The 14,611-nt window shown below is 44.4% G+C and overlaps 1 protein-coding gene across 1 annotated transcript in view; it reads left to right on the top strand.

The window, feature by feature from the left end:
* Positions 1-14,611, top strand: part of epha4l (eph receptor A4, like) — a 54,044-nt gene that overhangs the window by 33,623 nt on the left and 5,810 nt on the right. The window contains exons 6-14 of the mRNA XM_086124885.1: positions 4,271-4,395; positions 4,464-4,623; positions 5,430-5,541; positions 7,158-7,216; positions 7,582-7,695; positions 8,792-8,977; positions 13,374-13,435; positions 14,033-14,242; positions 14,350-14,499. Coding sequence (XP_085981011.1) covers positions 4,271-4,395; positions 4,464-4,623; positions 5,430-5,541; positions 7,158-7,216; positions 7,582-7,695; positions 8,792-8,977; positions 13,374-13,435; positions 14,033-14,242; positions 14,350-14,499 — 1,178 coding nt within the window. The remainder of the gene's footprint in view (positions 1-4,270; positions 4,396-4,463; positions 4,624-5,429; positions 5,542-7,157; positions 7,217-7,581; positions 7,696-8,791; positions 8,978-13,373; positions 13,436-14,032; positions 14,243-14,349; positions 14,500-14,611) is intronic.

Below are 14,611 nucleotides of genomic sequence, written 5' to 3'. Positions count from 1 at the left end.
TCCTCTTGAGGTTTGCATAATTGTGCACATGAATCCCGGGATAGTGCAAACGGCAAGGTGCTAAATTTAGAGCTGCAAATAAGGTATAAGATAGTGATGTTGATACACCGGTATCGAAGGTGTCCTTAAAATGCTGCTGGAAACCGTTTGTGTTTTTCCCGCACAATCTGTCCATCAATGCGACATCTTCTCATGAGCCCCTGGAAGCTCCGGGATGCATTCAGAGCCACCGCTGGTTTTGTCATTTAGCCATTTTGTGACTGGTTGTTGTGCAAATGGCTTTTACAACCCTAGTTTGTTCTCGTCATCCCTCCCTGCTCCCCACCACTTAAAACTGATCATTACTTTGGTCTCGTTTACTGTTCTGCTCTTGGGTGGCAAGCTAAGTGCCCCTTTTGTGTCACTTTTTATCACTAATTTCCATCCCTGGCAAAAGTGAATGTCTTGGATGCAGTTCGGACTAGCAATTTGAGGACACAGTGGCTTGATTTATCAGCTGGGGTCAGGAAAATAGAGATGAATGACTGTGCTGCCTGTGGGAGAGCTGAGAGCACTGCCAGACGGCCTTGTGTAGGAGCTGTAATAGAGTGCACCTCTGAGTCAAGGCCGAGGTTTTTCACTAATGTGACAGGGTGGTCGCATTGGCGCACATTTGCGCAAAACAATCCAAAAAGAGCGTTCTCCCACACATGGACTGACACGCACTCTGCGACGTCCCTCTGCGATTAAAGTAGACCAATCTGCGGCCTCCAGGCTTTATGGTCGACGTTGCCTTTGGCTTGTCACTGCTACATGTTTCACAACGGTTCCATTGGATTAGTCAGAAGGCACTCGTAACTTGAAGTGTGTGTATGTCTATATGGATGTGGAAAGCGAGATATTGAGTGTTCATGCATTTCGAGACCATCACCATTTGCCCCTCAAACAATGTTGCCTATGTGTCCACGTTTCTTTTAGTATGTGTTTGTGTGTGCGTGTGTTTGTGTGTGTTTTAAAGAGGATACCGCCTGAATGATTGGATTTCTTTCTGCTAATGCTCACTAGAGGATTTGGAATCTCTGGTTTCAGCCTCTGGTAATACAGCTCGTCATCTGCGGCTGTCCCTTTCCCCGTGCTGCCTCCCTTCATCCAGACACGGTGGATTACTCATTTATTATGATAGATTTATTAGGATTTATAACTAGCTGTGGAAAAGACGGCGCAGCCTCCACCGGCTCCCCATTAAAGTTCGAATTTCAGGCGAAAAGGAAGAGGTTAGGGGGGGCCAGCTTGGAATGAAGGAACACTCGTGGATTTTTAACTATGAGGAAAATGAATGGAGGGTTTTAAGAGAACCACGCCAAAGGAAAATTAACACATTAACACTGTTGATTGAATGTGCATGGATGTGTAACTAAACGTGTGTGTGTGTGTGTGTGTGTGTGTGTGTGTGTGTGTGTGTGTGTGTGTGTGCGCGTGTGTGTGTGTGTGTGTGCGTGTGTGTGTGTGTGTGTGTGTGTGTGTGCGTGTGTGTGTGCACGCACGTGTATGATGGAGTCAGATTCTTTGCCTCGATGAGAAATAAAATCCAGTGGCATAAATCAGTGGGAGTGTAACTCCATCACCGGGACTGCAAGAGGAGTAAAAAAGGGTGGGAGGGGGTTTGGTTGGTGGGTGGGGGCCAGCTTTGAACTGACCCCTGGCCGTAAAAGAAAGTGTTTTTCCCTAGCATGGGATCAAATACTTTGTGTTTGAGTGTGTGTGTTTTGTGATAAAGACAAAAAAAAATCATCTAAAATGAAAGTGTTTATGTCTCGATAATAAATTCTTGGCAACCTGAGGTGACAAAATGTGAATTAGAGCATGAGAAAGTGTATGCGTGGGGAGCTTGTCTGTCAGCAAACTTGTGTGTGTGAGTTTCCATCTCGCTGGCAAAACGGACATGTGCAAATGTGTTTGGGGAGATGGAAGCACCCGTTACATGGGTTGGGAAAGGATCATGGAAGCAGAAGCCATTTTCTTGACACTGTGAAATCCGGCTCCCTCCCCAGTTTTTTTTTCCCCCTTGGTGACAGCAAAACTGAGGGACTCAAATCTGGCAACTGCGATTCAATCTGGCAACCACATGTGCTCCCCTGCATCTCGCTCTCTCTCTCTCTCCCTCTGTGAAATGGACCACATACTGTATTTGCGCAAGCACATACAGTTTGCGCCTCGCTGTACATACAGTGAAAGCTCAACATGGTTGCAAAGTAAAACCCCAAACAAACTGTGTTTTATGTGGAGATAATTGATGACAAATGCAAGCCCAATGAGAATATCACATGTAATGTCGGTGAGTCCATATATGGGGTTTACTTTTGCTTTTTTTCCAATACATCATAAAACACAACCTTTATGGATCACTTCATTCCAGCCAGGGTTGATTGTAAACCTTGCGGTCTCATGTAAGGAATTCTCAGGAGGGCCCACTCAAAAGTCCACTCATCTTCATCCTCACATTAGTTGAGGGAGAAATAAAAATGCAACAAGAGAAGCAGAACACGATTAAATCGCAATATCTGTCATCTTTGGAGAAAAGATGGATGTGTGGATTACATGAGTGGAATGAAGGTCAGTGAACCTTTTGTTGTGTTTTTTTTTTTTTTTTTGCTTTCGTAGCTGGAGTGTCCTCGCTCAATCCCAAGGGGGGCCTCAAATTGGCTCTCCCCGGCTGGGTAAGATTGATCGAGGGATACAAATGGCCGCCGTCTAATTGTTTAACAGAGATGCAACACATTAGGCCGACACAACCTTGGGTTAATCCATTTACCAGGAGATGTCTGCAATCCCAAACCTCTTCATCTCCATCTCAGCTCCCACCAGTACCACTGAAATGCCCCCTCCTGATTTTGCATCGCAGACTTGAAATTCAATCTACGGCTGGTGCTTAAATTCCAGGCCTGTTTGAACTCAATACGCAGCTAAAAGCGGGGTTTTGTTCACATAAGCTTAAATACTCAGTTCCCTGGAGCCCCGGGGCAAACTGATGAGAATGTATATAATGTCAGAGATAATCCAATCGTGATCTGTGGATGACGAACCCCTCATTAATCACTCCACTGTAATGTTTTCAAAGACAGATTGTCTGAAATTAGGAAGTGTCGTAAAAGTGTTTGATGTAAACCTTTAAGGTCCAATAAAATTCTGCCTCAGCAAAGTAGAGGAGGGTAAGGTTGGTTGGTCAGGAGTGTTAAAATGTGTTTTTAGAGTGCTTTTAGTTTGTAATCTATTTTTATTTTTTTATCAGCATTTTTGAATATCAATGAGAAAGATTTTTCTTCAGTATAGTTTGTACCCTACTGATGTTTTTTTCTTTGTGCTATTGGTTATGCCATGTTTTTGTGATTTAAAAAAATGAGATAAAGAAAAATTATTTTAAAAAAACAGTACTGTGATGTGGAACTTGTTCAGCTTAAATAAGAAAAAAAGTGGGTTTTTTAAAAATGTTTCTTTCCACTTCTCCTCTTAAAGAGACTTATTTTTGTTTTCAATTGATATGTAAAGGCTAATTAACAAAAGAAAACCACAAAAATATGAAATGATTTATCTTGGTCTATTTTTTTTTTTTTATATCACAAAACCCACCTGGGGTGTGTAGACTTTTTATTTAGCGGACCCTCCCTGAAGATAGAAGTTTGATTTGTGCCTCGGTGACACACTGAAGCCTGGGTTCAACAGTGAGCCATTATCTGCGTTTTAACCTTCGCGTGTTAAAGGCGCCCAAATGCAGATAGCTCTGTTGCTTGAATTATGGCCTTATTATCAGCTGCTGCAGAAATGGCTCAGGATAAGATCGCTCTGTGGTGCTTTAATGAAAACCAATTGATTTGCTCTCTTGAAGACGAAAAAAGGCAAAGGCCGCGAGTCAATTTTTCGTGCTTTTTCCGGGGTGCACTTTGGAGCCTCGTAGGCTTTCCCAAGGTGACTTGCAGATATGCAGAAAATCAAGGTTGTTATTACTTTGCCACCTTGTAGGATTGCGTGTCAGCTAAGGGAACATTGGATCAGTTGAATGCATTCCAACCATCAACGCTGTAATATATTATATTTTTCATCTAGCTATGTGGTTTTGCAGCATCACTTTTTCAATAAAGGCCAAAACCAAACACAAGTGAATGCCTCGTGGTGTCGAGGATAAAAGAGCAGAAGATTTAAGAGGGCAACAGAAACAGACTTATTGTCTCCAAGGCTGCAGCATGAAAGACAAGTTGAAAACAGCAGGCCCTAAATTGCTTTTTCTCTCGTGTAGCTCCCTCCCCGGTAACATCTGTCCAAGCGAAGAACATCACAAGACACACCATCTCGCTGGTGTGGCAACCTCCAGAACGAGCCAATGGGGTGATCCTTGAGTACGAGGTCAAGTACTACGAAAAGGTAAGTCGTTGCCCGGTATTGTTTTACGTTTTTTTCTCTTGTCTTATTCCATTTTTTATTTCCTGCAGGACCAAAATGAAAAAAGCTACAGGATCATCAAAACCTCATCCAGAAACGCAGACATCAAGGGCCTCACGCCCCTCACCTCTTATGTGTTCCACGTGCGTGCACGCACAGCGGCCGGCTACGGTGAATGCAGCGGCCCCTTTGAGTTCATGACAAACTCCAGTGAGTCGAGCCACATATGACTTGCTCTTTGCAAGAACGTGACTTTTTTTTTTTTCATGGCGAAAGCACCGTTGCAAAATCCTGCAATGATAGCATCTTTTACGAGTGACTTTTTCACAGGGCCATTTATCAAAATAGATGTTGTGTGTAAAAGATAAATGATTTCAGTACTGCAGCACCTGACTTGCATCTTTGGGGAGTCACCATTCTTCACGCAGCAATGAGTCTTAGTAGGCATACAAGTAAAGGTTCAACCTTTATGAATTTTTGAAGAATTATATCATTTGGACTCAATTGCTGTTGGTCACTGAGCTTTGATTTCTTTCAGCGGGCTCAAAATGTCATAAGCTAAGACGAGTGATACATCACACTTCGGTGAAAAACAATTTCAGGTCCAGAAATTTTGAACGATAGCAAATACTGATGTTTTGGGAGGTGAAAAGTATCCATAGCAATTCTTGATCGAGCCATGCAAGAAAAAGGGGACAAACGGAAAGCCGCATTATGGCGTGAACGGTTTCCAGAACTGATCGAGGGACCAGGTGTCTCCTTTGTGATGCAGATCCAAACAGCGGTGCATGATAATGACACGGACAAGCACACAACCAAATGGGCTGTCATTGTCTTTCAATGAGGGCCAACGGGAGTAGACTTTATGGTTGAATCGTAAAACAAAGTGATGTGTGCATATGCGTGGGTGTATACAGAGAGTTTGGGAGATATCTAGAGGGTGCATGAGGGGTCAATGTCCGACATAGAATATATTGCTCTTTTTTTACTCGTTATTTCATTCTTCCCTCTCTTAGTGCCAGCTCCCATAATCGGTGATGGAACAAACTCGACAGTGTTACTGGTGTCTGTGGTCGGCAGCGTGGTGCTTCTCCTTCTCCTCATCAGCGCTTTTGTCATCAGCCGAAGGTGGGCTTCATCCCTCCGGCTCTTTTATTCTCTGTCAGTCTGTGTGATGAGCGATGTCTTGCTTAGCACCAGGAAAAGTAGCTGTCAGAAAGCCGAGCAGGAAAGCTATTGCGCCATACTCACGCCTGTTGAGTGATGGCTCCCCACATCGGAGACGTGATTGACAGCTCCGACAGCTGAAGAGATGCAATCGGCGACCCCGCAATCCCTGTCCTCTGCATCCATCCTCACTTCTTATCCTCTCTCCTCTACTTATCCCGTAGCGACTCCAATCTGGGCCGCTGGTTATTGTCTCCTGCTGTGCCTTGCTAACCGGCATGAAGAAAATGAGAGAAAGGCAAACGGTTTAAGAAAAGGAAGAGGGAGGATCGCAGTGGACATTGAGTTAAGCAAGAAATGAAAAGTAGCAGGCAAAATTGAAACCGGGGCAGACAGAGAGGCATCAGGTGGATTTACGGTGACCCAATCATAGGGTGTTAACCAGCGAGCAGGACAAAGCTCCGTCACACAGATGGGATTACATGCAGATGGGGCTGCTTCACTTCAGGGTCCTAACCACGCTCTGTGTGTATGTGTGTGTGTGTGCAAATTTGATGCCATTAATAGGTTTTGACATTATAAATTTGTGTGCACTTTACTTTCACTTGTTAATTGGTATGTGAACGTTTTTATGTCACACCAAATATTTGTTGCCATAGGTTCATGTGTCTTTGGGCAATAAATTTGATCCGTTGTGTGCATTTGTTGTATGTCCTGTATTTCCATGTGATTGTCTCGCTTTACAACCAAGCAGGTGGTTGCCTTTGCCTTCTTTATCCAGTGTGCCTGTGATGAACACAGTCATTGTGTTGCTGCGGCCATGCGCTGATTGTGGGGAGGGACTGCAATCATGTTGCTGTTAACCCTCATTACGCAACTGCAGAGGAGGACAATGTCTCACACATGTGGTCACAGACATCAGCCCATCAAGATAATCCTGGGGGATTTGAGCATATTGTCCTATAAAATTGATTTCCAGCTAGAATTCCCTCCTCAGTCGTCCTCAAGTTCCTGTTTTTGCCCTCAGAGGGAGGAGATATTGTCCATCCATCCATTTTCCGAACCGCTTGATCCTCACTAGGGTCGCGGGGGGTGCTGGAGCCCTTCCCAGCCGTCTTCGGGCAGTAGGCGGGGACACCCTGAATCAGTTGCCAGCCAATCGCAGGGCACACAGAGACGAACAACCATTCACGCCCACACTCACACCTAGGGACAATTTAGAGCGTCCAATCAGCCTGCCATGCATGTTTTTGGAATGTGGGAGGAAACCGGAGCACCCGGAGAAAACCCACGCAGGCCCGGGGAGAACATGCAAACTCCACACAGGGAGGCCGGAGCTGGAATTGAACCCGGTACCTCTGCACTGTGAAGCCGACGTGCTAACCACTGCACTACCGGGCCGCCCGAGGAGATATTGTAAATGACAAAACTGTAAAAATACATCACACAACAAGAAAACCCCAATTTAAGGGACATAATGTATGTTTAATTTTGCCTTTTGGAGATTTTATTTTTTATTTTTATTTTTTTTAGCATGACACGTAACTAACTGTCCTGGTGTTTTTATCTCTCCCTAGAAGGAGTAAGTACAGCAAAGCCAAGCAGGAGTCAGATGAAGAGAAGCATTTACATCAAGGTAATTTCAAGTGCACACTAATTCTGTTATTGAGCAACATTGGTGTTTTTGGGGATGTGCATGCATTATAAACCACAACTGGAGCCCATAAATGAGAAGGACGGTAAAAACAATTTGGAAGCCTGCCTTACTCTAAAAAGCTCATCATCAAGCCATTAGCATTGGTACTGATGTCCCACAAATGTTTTAAGTTAATGAGCTCTGTCTTTCTCAGTCAGCCATAGTGACATTAGCAGCATTAGTGTAAATCAAGGTATTGGGGGACAGAGAGGAGCGTGGATAAGTGTGGTCTAGCCTGCAGCAAAATAAAAATCAAAGAAGAGATGAGTTCTTTCCAGACTGAATTTTTGATTTTCTTTCAAAAGGAGTGAGAACATACGTTGACCCCTTTACCTATGAAGACCCAAACCAAGCTGTACGTGAGTTTGCCAAAGAGATTGATGCATCCTGTATCAAGATTGAGAAAGTAATTGGTGTCGGTAAGTGGATGTATTTTCAAACTATTCATCTCTCACCAATTCACATTACGTGTATTTCTTTGCTGAGATATTGCCGAGAAAGACTATTTGGATGGAATTGTGTTATTTTTTTTATTTTCATGCAAATCCTGCCTTTCTTCAAGAGAAACACTTTTTTTTGTTCCCTGATCTTAACTTATTGTCTGTCTTTGAGGACAACATAGCTAAATATGTTGTGCTGTATTTTCCACACAAAAAGGTGCATTGGATGATGAGGCGCACCTTCAATGAATGGCTTATTTTGTATTTTTTTTTTATATATTGGACGCACCGCACTTAAAGATGCAATCTGCAAGGCATCCACTAGATGGAGCTACGATTAAGGAAATGCCAACAGAACTGTAGCAACGCCACTCGACACTCGAGTGAAGCGTGCCTCAGCAGTCCATAATCCACTGATGTATACTGTGCGCGCGTGAGCGCGAGCACGTACGCACGTGGTTCAACCAATCAGCACTGACGCAACCCACGTCACAGATCAAAGATCTTTGAACAAACGACAACAGCTAAGATAGCTTAGCTGTTGTGTGGCGTTGCTACAGAACGATCAAATGTCAGTAAAACGTATTTAATAAAGCAGCAACACAGTTCACTTAACCAACAGCAAGTTATAACATTGACTCGTTAACATTGAACTCTCTTGCCGCTGCTCTATTTCCGTGTTCAACTGCGTAACCCGATCGCCTTAAGTTTGAACTCTGCGTTGTTAGCATGTCTCTAGCAAGGAGCCATTTTGGGGTCGACATATTACCGTACACAAGGCGCATCGGATTTTAAGGCGCGCTGTGAGCTTTTAAGAAAATGGAAGGCTTTTAGGTGAGCCTTTTAGTACGGAAAATACGGTACTACTCTAGCTGAAGAAAAGTCATCCAATGACAAAACAATAAAGAGAAAGATCAATATCCATTTCTTGTCCCTCTCGCTCACCGCACAACCGGCTGCATGAAGGGAGCAAGCAGGGAGTAGAGACCTTGATCAATGTTTAAAGAGGACCCCTTCCAACATACACATAAAAAAACAAACACTGGCACTTTAAACGGAACTACGTTTGTTTCAGGGGAGTTTGGTGAGGTCTGCAGTGGCCGTTTGAAAATGCCCGGGAAGAGAGAGATCTGTGTGGCCATAAAGACGCTGAAGGCCGGATACACCGACCAGCAGAGGAGGGACTTCTTGGCTGAGGCCAGCATTATGGGCCAATTTGACCATCCCAACATCATCCACCTGGAAGGTGTAGTCACCAAATGTATGTGATTATTTTTCTTTCCTGCTGCTGTTCGAAGTCACAAATCAGTCATTAATAACCTTGACTTACAGGATCCCAATTATTCAGAACTTCCTCAAACACACAAATGTGTGCACGTGTTTAATATGTGCAATACACTGTATATTTAATACACTAAAAAGGACATATCCATCTCCATCGCACCCCAACCCTCCCAGAACCACCCACACCCACCCCATAAAAATGTAACAATAAATCATTCCAGCCTACATTGTGGGTGACATTGGTAGAAGGTTGATTCAGACAAATGTTTTCTTTGAGTGATAGTATTCCCATATGGAAGGACTTTGCTTTGGATTGTTTCAGAAGGTTGTAGGATATGTAAACGATTCTATTTACAGTATGTAATTAATTGAACATGACTAGACTTATGTGTGAGTTGGTAGCAGTATGTGCTGATTATGTCTGAAGTACATCCGTAAAAGCTGTAGCATCCCACCATGATGAGTGTGTTGGAAGTACAAACCCAATTCCAATGACGTTGGGACATGATGTTAAACATAAACAAAAACAGAAAGCAATGATTTGCAAATCATGTTCAACCTTTATTTAATTGAATACACGACAAAGACAAGATATTTAATGTTCTGTTGTTTTTAGCAAATCATCATTAACTTTGAATTTTATGGCTGCATATGTTTCTCCAAAACCTGTGTGTAACTTTCAGCATTAATGGTGAATTCACACATATATAAGTTAACCACTAACAAAGCCCCACGCCATCACAGATGCTGGCTTTTGAACAGATTGAATGGTTCTTTTCCTCTATGGCCCAGAGGACACGACGTCCACAAATTCCAAAAGCAATTTGAAATGTGGACTCGTCAGACCACAGAACACTTTTCCACTTGCCATCACTCCATCATAGACAAGCTCGGTTCGAGAGAGGCCGGTGGCATTTCTCTGTGTCATTGATATACCTTTGCTTTGCATAGTCGAGTTTGAAGTTGCACTTAAGGATGTAGTGCCAAACTTTATTTACTAAAGTGTTCCCGAGCCCATGTGGTCCTTTACACGGGGATGTCAGTTTTTGATGCAGTGCCTCCTGAGGGATCAAAGGCCACAAGCATTCAATGCCGATTTTCGGCATTGCCGCTTCCATGCAGTGATTTCTCCAGATTCTGTAACCTTTTGATGATATTATGGAGTTTTAGATGCTGAAATCCCGAAATTCCTTGGAGGTGTACATTGAGGAACATTGTCCTTTAACTGTTCAATTATTTTCTCAAGCAGTTGTTCACAAAGAGATGAATCTTGCCCCATTTTTGTTTGTGAATGTCTGAGCAATTCAGGGAAACTCCTTTTATACCCAAACATGGCATCCACCTGTTCCCAGTTAGGCTGTTCACCTAATGGATGTTCCAAACAATGAAGTTTGTCTGTTTGAACATGAAATATATTGTATTTTGAGTGCATTCAATTAAATACAGGTTGAAAATGATTTGCAAATCAGTTTTATTCCATTTTTATTTATGTTTAACACAACGTCCCAACTGCACTGGAAAAGGGTTTGTATTTCACAGTCAGGCTGTCACCGGGTGGCCTTTTTCCAGATGGACGGGCTACGTCGTCAGTGGGAAGGTTAAAGGGAAATAGACCAAGGTGGGCAAATGGTGAGGTGCGGGGGGTGGGGTGGGGGTGCTAATGGCCCAGGAACAGTCCCTGTAGTGCGGCACTGGGCTCATTAATCATCGTGTCAGTTCTAAATGTGTTTGGGGTTAGGGAGTGATACCCTATCCCTGCTCTATCTGCTGCCGCACGGTCACAAAATCCTGGTCACATCTCCCTCCCTCTGCCCTTGGTGTTATCTTCTTTACGTCCCCCCCCCCCCAACTTCGCTCTACCATTTACTCCTTGTCCCAGTTCTGTTTGGCAGGACTGAGGTCCTTGTGTGTTTGTGTAAATCTCTTGTCAACACGTCTGTGCACTTCGCGTTCTATGCATGTGTTCGGGAGGGCCGATAACTGTTGGCCAGCCTCAGCTTTGGTTAGACGGATGAAGTGCCTTAATGTGTCATGACATAGCAGCAGCCTGGTCCTATCTCTGCTCGATAACACCGTCTCTGACCCTTTTACACACACAAGACAAGACAGATGCATGCACGGCCTAGACCGGCCTGAAAGTGAACAGCGGCTCTGGCAGAATTACTTATCTGTTCCAACACCTATCACCCCTTATATGACCCCTCAGACCTCAGCGAGAAGCCGTGAGAAAGGCACAGGAAATGCAGATGGAAGGACGGGCGCAAGGAAAAGAAATCTGAGACAAGCCATGGAAGGTGCAAATAGAGATGCACAGAGGAAAAGACAGCCGGGCGTTTAGAAGGTGATGGATTGAAGGAGCTACAGAGGACAACAGCGGGAATGACAACAAAAGAAAAAAAACAAAAAAACAGAGAGGCTAAGAAAGCGAATGAACCAGAAGTTGAAAATGATAAAGCATTTGAGGGTTAGATGAGGGAGACAGATGAACCATGCCGCAGTGATAGCCGCCAACATGAAAGGCTGATGTGCCTTAGCAAGAAGGGCATCTGATAACTAACTCGCCTCCTTCCACTCTGCCTTCTGAGAACACAACTCAACATTTGGGCAAATGAGTCCTTTACTTTAGCGTGTCTTGTGGAATCTATTTAAAAATTAAAAAAAAGCCATTATTTGAATTGCCCTCTCCTCTCTCTTTCAATAAAGTTAAAAGGAATTCTTAATGTGGCATGAACTTGTTGGCATGTCCAACAGAGTCAGTTAAGGCATATTAATTATGAATACACCTCGAAGGTCTTCTAAAATACATAATTTTAGAAAATCCTCTTCACTGAGGACTGCCGGAGTGCAATTGGATGCCTTCAGCCTTAAATCCAGTCTCCATTAAAATGTCTAATTTACATAAAGCAAGCCTCTAAATTAAAAACCGATGAGTTATTAAAAGCGTGTCTTTGTGTTTGAGTGGGCCTCTGAGGAGCGTTTGTCTTTTGAGTTCCCAATATTGTCCCTTTGTTGCCTGATTCTCCCTACCCGCTTTCATTGGCAGGTGATAATCAGCCGTCTTTCGAGAGTCCCTGCCTAGGGTTCATTGCCAAAGGCGGCGGGGCGTATTCAGTAAACACGGAATTAGCATGCAAATAAGCCGTGAGGAATAGGGCGGGGCTGAAAAGGCGAGAGTTTCGGGTCGCAGGTCAGATGCTCTTCAGACTGGATTGGGGAGCTGTCAATCACTGGTGCCTCGAGGGCAGAGGTGCTCAACAAAGGGAACAAAGATGGCTGACAGACAGGGCCCCCGCTCTCCTCCAGCTTTAAATCCACTTCCTCTTTTGGGGGCATCGTCCGAGCGCCCCATGATTAATGGCGTGCCAGTCACACAGCGGGTGAGGGAGTGAATGACAGCCCCTTGGCAAGGCGAGCAGTCTTGCTGTGGAGGGGAACGTCACCTCTAGGATCTCAGCTGCCAGCGGCTCAGCTCTCTCCTACTCTGAGTTCTCTACAAGAATGCATGAGAGATTTTGCATTTCAAGCAAAAGCCTTAACTCAGCACTTCTCATTGCAATCGGCCTTGAACTTGAAATTTATTGCTATCAACACTTCTGTCACGGGTCGACAGTTGGGGATAAAGACAAGCCATCGTTACTCTTTCTTCTGTTCGTGTCTTGCTCCTCCTGCCTGCTATCCCCCCTCATCCATTGGGAAAAAAACCCAAACAGAGACCCACCAGGGAACAGCCACCCTACCCGTCGCATGTCTCGCTCAGATAAAGACACAGATGCTCCCCAAAGAGAAGAGTGGCCAAGATAGAGGGATGAGGTGAAAAAGGCCAAAGCGGAATGGGCGGGGTCAAGGGAATGATTCAGCGTATGGGAAGGAGATGGAACTATGCAACACAGACGAGGGTGACAGATGTGTCAGAAGTTGGTCAGGGGAAAGATCTCCAAGGAACAGTCAGGGGCATAAATCGTGAGTCGAATAGACTCTGGCTGGGTGATTGTGATGAGATCTCACATAACATATCCAAAGTCTGTCATATTTGCATGAAGACCAGATGGGTGCGTCGTCTAGTTTTGTTTCAGACGAGATGCCTTTGCTTGTGCAACCAAAGAAAGAGGATTTCTGGGCAACCGTTACATTGAGCTCATTAAATCACTGTGGGACAGAGAGAGATGGCCAAACACACACACACACACACACGCACGCACGCACGCACGCACACACACACACGCACGCACACACACACACACACACACTTAAATTCCACTGAGACTGCTGGGCTGTCATGTGCATCATTTAGCTCTATAATCATCTGTCTTTCATTCTCTCTCTCTCTCTCTCTCTCTCTCTCTCTCTCTGTCTTTCTCTCTCTTTCTCTCTAGGTAAGCCAGTGATGATTATCACAGAGTACATGGAAAACAGATCGCTGGATGCATTCCTGAGGGTCAGTCATGCGTTTCTGTGTGTGTGTGTGTGTGTGTGTGTGTGTGAGAGAGAGAAAGAGAGAGAGAGAGCAAGAGAGCTACACCTGTAGTATACTGATCCCATCTTATCACTTTAATGTCATCCACCCAAATTACAAGCACTTGTTCACAAACATTCATTCTAATCTTTATCCCTCCTCCTTTATCGACTTCGCATCTTTGCGACAAGAATTTTACTCAGGTTTCACTTCTGTGTCGGTAAGGTTCACTAAACTTGAAGCTTTGGAGGATCTTTATTAGTATCAAGCATCCTGCCTAAAGTCTCGAGCAGGGGTCACCAACCTTTTTGAAACAAAGAGCTACTTCTTGTGTCTGCAAGAGCACAGATGTCTCGTTCAACCGACGAAATTTGTAGCAAATGCTCAACCCATATAGAACGGTAAAAAGTCACATGCGTTTGTTGAATGCATTTCACAAAAGACATCTGTTTTTTAACTCATTCAGTACCAGCCAATTCTAGACCAAGTCTGAAAAGACGTTTAGAAACGTCTTTGGGAGTGAATGAGTTAATGGTAACGCAGTTGACTTGATCAACAACTTGTTTCTCATGTGTGCAGAAGAATGACGGCCACTTCACTGTGATCCAGCTAGTCGGCATCCTACGTGGTATCGCATCAGGCATGAAGTACCTGTCAGACATGAGCTACGTCCACCGTGATCTTGCAGCTCGCAACATCCTGGTCAACTGTAACTTGGTTTGCAAAGTGTCCGACTTTGGCATGTCTCGTGTGCTGGAGGACGACCCTGAGGCTGCATACACTACCAGAGTGAGTGTGTGGGCATGTGTGGGAGGTGACAGTAACTGACGACGTGTCATTGCTCCTATGCGATTTGTCAGCCTTGATTTATCAGGTCATTTTTTTGATCAATATAGGGAGGGAAGATCCCTATCCGCTGGACGGCTCCTGAGGCCATCGCTTACAGGAAGTTCACTTCATCCAGTGATGTGTGGAGCTACGGCATCGTCATGTGGGAGGTGATGTCATATGGCGAGCGGCCATATTGGGACATGAGTAACCAAGATGTAAGTCACAATGACATACGCTCACTGCTATTTTAATATGACCACAGATGTGGCGCACGCGCATTGATCAGTCACAACGTTGAATGATTAAAATGAACCCTAATCGTTCGGA

Source organism: Hippocampus guttulatus, chromosome 12 (assembly GCF_054856545.1).
Source record: "Hippocampus guttulatus isolate MCC_2025c chromosome 12, RoL_Hgut_1.0, whole genome shotgun sequence".
NCBI lineage: Eukaryota > Metazoa > Chordata > Actinopteri > Syngnathiformes > Syngnathidae > Hippocampus > Hippocampus guttulatus.
This window is presented reverse-complemented; position numbering and strand designations above follow the sequence as displayed.